The 1936-nt window shown below is 44.0% G+C and overlaps 1 protein-coding gene across 1 annotated transcript; it reads left to right on the top strand.

Annotated features, from left to right (window-relative positions):
- Window positions 1–233: 233 nt before the first annotated feature.
- Window positions 234–1460, top strand: TEOVI_000539100 (fatty acid desaturase, putative; the record flags this gene model as incomplete). The annotated part of the gene is made up of 1 exon (XM_067220390.1): window positions 234–1460. The coding sequence occupies one exon, from the start codon at window positions 234–236 to the stop codon at window positions 1458–1460; it is 1227 nt and encodes a 408-aa protein (XP_067076491.1).
- Between the last annotated feature and the right edge of the window lie 476 nt (window positions 1461–1936).

Below are 1936 nucleotides of genomic sequence, written 5' to 3'. Positions count from 1 at the left end.
TTTTTTTTTTTTGATCCCCTCTTCCCCCTTTCCGTGTCTTTCTGTGCACTTTTTCCTTCTGGAAAAATTCAAAAAGACTCAGAGGGGGAATAGAAGACGAAACAGCAACAACAAGGAGGCAGAAAGAAACAAAAAAAAACAGAAAGAAAGAAAAAGAGCCAGAGTAATAATAATTAATAAATCACTGAAGGAACGGAAAGGCTCGAAACGAAAAAGAGGAGGAATATTTGGAGATGTTGCCTAAGCAACAGATGGGAGGTTCTGTTTGCAACGCTTCCATAGAAACTGTCAACACGGAGGCCACAGATCCAAGTGAGGCTAAAAAGATTGTACTCAATGCAGGACGAAGTGAAAAGGTGAACGTTTATGTTCCACCTTCCACGCTCATGGTGCGGGATATTCAGGAGCAAATTCCTGCTGAATATTTCCAGCGCAGCATGTGGAGGAGCTTTAGCTACCTTAGCCGTGACATGTTTCAGCTTTTCCTCACATTCGTCATCATGTACAATTTTGTGCTTCCCATGCTGGACAGTTCCCTTCTGAATGCCGTTCCACCCGTGGCTTGGCTCTCGCGAGCTGCGGCATGGATGATATATTGGTTTATACAAGGGCTTAATGGTACGGCTCTATGGGTTCTTGCACATGAATGTGGTCATCAGGCATTTTGCAATTCCCGTAGGGTAAACAACGCCGTGGGAATGATTCTTCACAGCGCTTTGCTTGTTCCGTATCACAGCTGGCGTCTTACTCATGGCACTCACCATAAACACACCAATCATCTCACGAAGGACCTCGTTTTCGTACCTGTGCAGCGCTCAGCCGTGGGAGAGGCGGTGGAGGAGGCGCCCATTGTTATGTTGTGGAATATGGCACTAATGTTCCTCTTTGGTTGGCCCATGCATTTGCTTGTCAACGTGGGTGGTCAGAAGTTTGATCGCTTCACTTCCCATTTTGACCCCAACGCACCGTTCTTTCGTCGCGCAGACTATAATAATGTTATGGTGTCGAATATGGGAGTGCTGCTTACATTGTCTATACTTGGTGCATGCAGTTGGAGTTTCGGTTTTGCCGTGGTGGTGCGCTGGTACCTCATTCCGTACCTTTGGGTAAATTTCTGGCTTGTGTACATTACGTACATGCAGCATTCGGATGTAAGGTTGCCGCACTATACGCATGATCATTGGACATATGTGCGAGGCGCTGTCGCTGCGGTAGACAGAGATTTTGGTCCGTTACTGAACAGCTGGTTACATCACATTAATGATTCACATGTGGTGCATCATCTCTTCAGTCAGATGCCACATTATAATGCCATTGAGGTAACGAGGAAACATATTCGAGATATTCTTGGGGATTTGTACGTGACGGATGCGAAGCCGTTGCTGAAGTCCCTGGTGCATACATGGCGTGAGTGCCGTTATGTCGTCCCTTCGGAGGGGATCTGCATTTATCGCAGTTAATTATTTCTTCTCTCATCATTCCGTTCACGTGTGCGGACGGGATGGTGGGAAAAGTAATGGAGGGAGTGGGGAGGGTGAAGAAAAAAATAAGTAAATAAATAAGAATTGCGCGTGTTTGTATTTGTGTTTCTGCCAAGGGTTAATAATAATAATAATAATGCATGGCTAATACATAAGGGGTAAATTAGAAGGAAAGGGTGATCGGGGGGTGGGTGGAAGAAATTGTGTTCTGTTATCGGTAAGAATTGGTCGTATGACCACATAGACGGAAATTTGAGAAGAATAAAAAGAAAAAGCAAAAAAAAAGAAGAAAAATTCAGGAGATTAATGTGGGTAGCTCACGAAGGTTATTCTCATTGAAACTGAAGAAACAAAAGAAAACCAAAGCCCAAACAAAAAACAAACAAACAAAAAAAAACGGAAACAACAAAAAGGAATAGCGAAGAGAGAATAGAGAAAGCGGGATAGTGGTATTA

The sequence above is a fragment of the Trypanosoma equiperdum genome (genome assembly GCF_001457755.1).
Source record: "Trypanosoma equiperdum strain OVI genome assembly, contig: ctg_1146, whole genome shotgun sequence".
Classification (NCBI taxonomy): domain Eukaryota; phylum Euglenozoa; class Kinetoplastea; order Trypanosomatida; family Trypanosomatidae; genus Trypanosoma; species Trypanosoma equiperdum.
The sequence above is the reverse complement of the archived record's forward strand: the minus strand, read 5'-3'. Positions and strand labels throughout refer to the sequence as shown.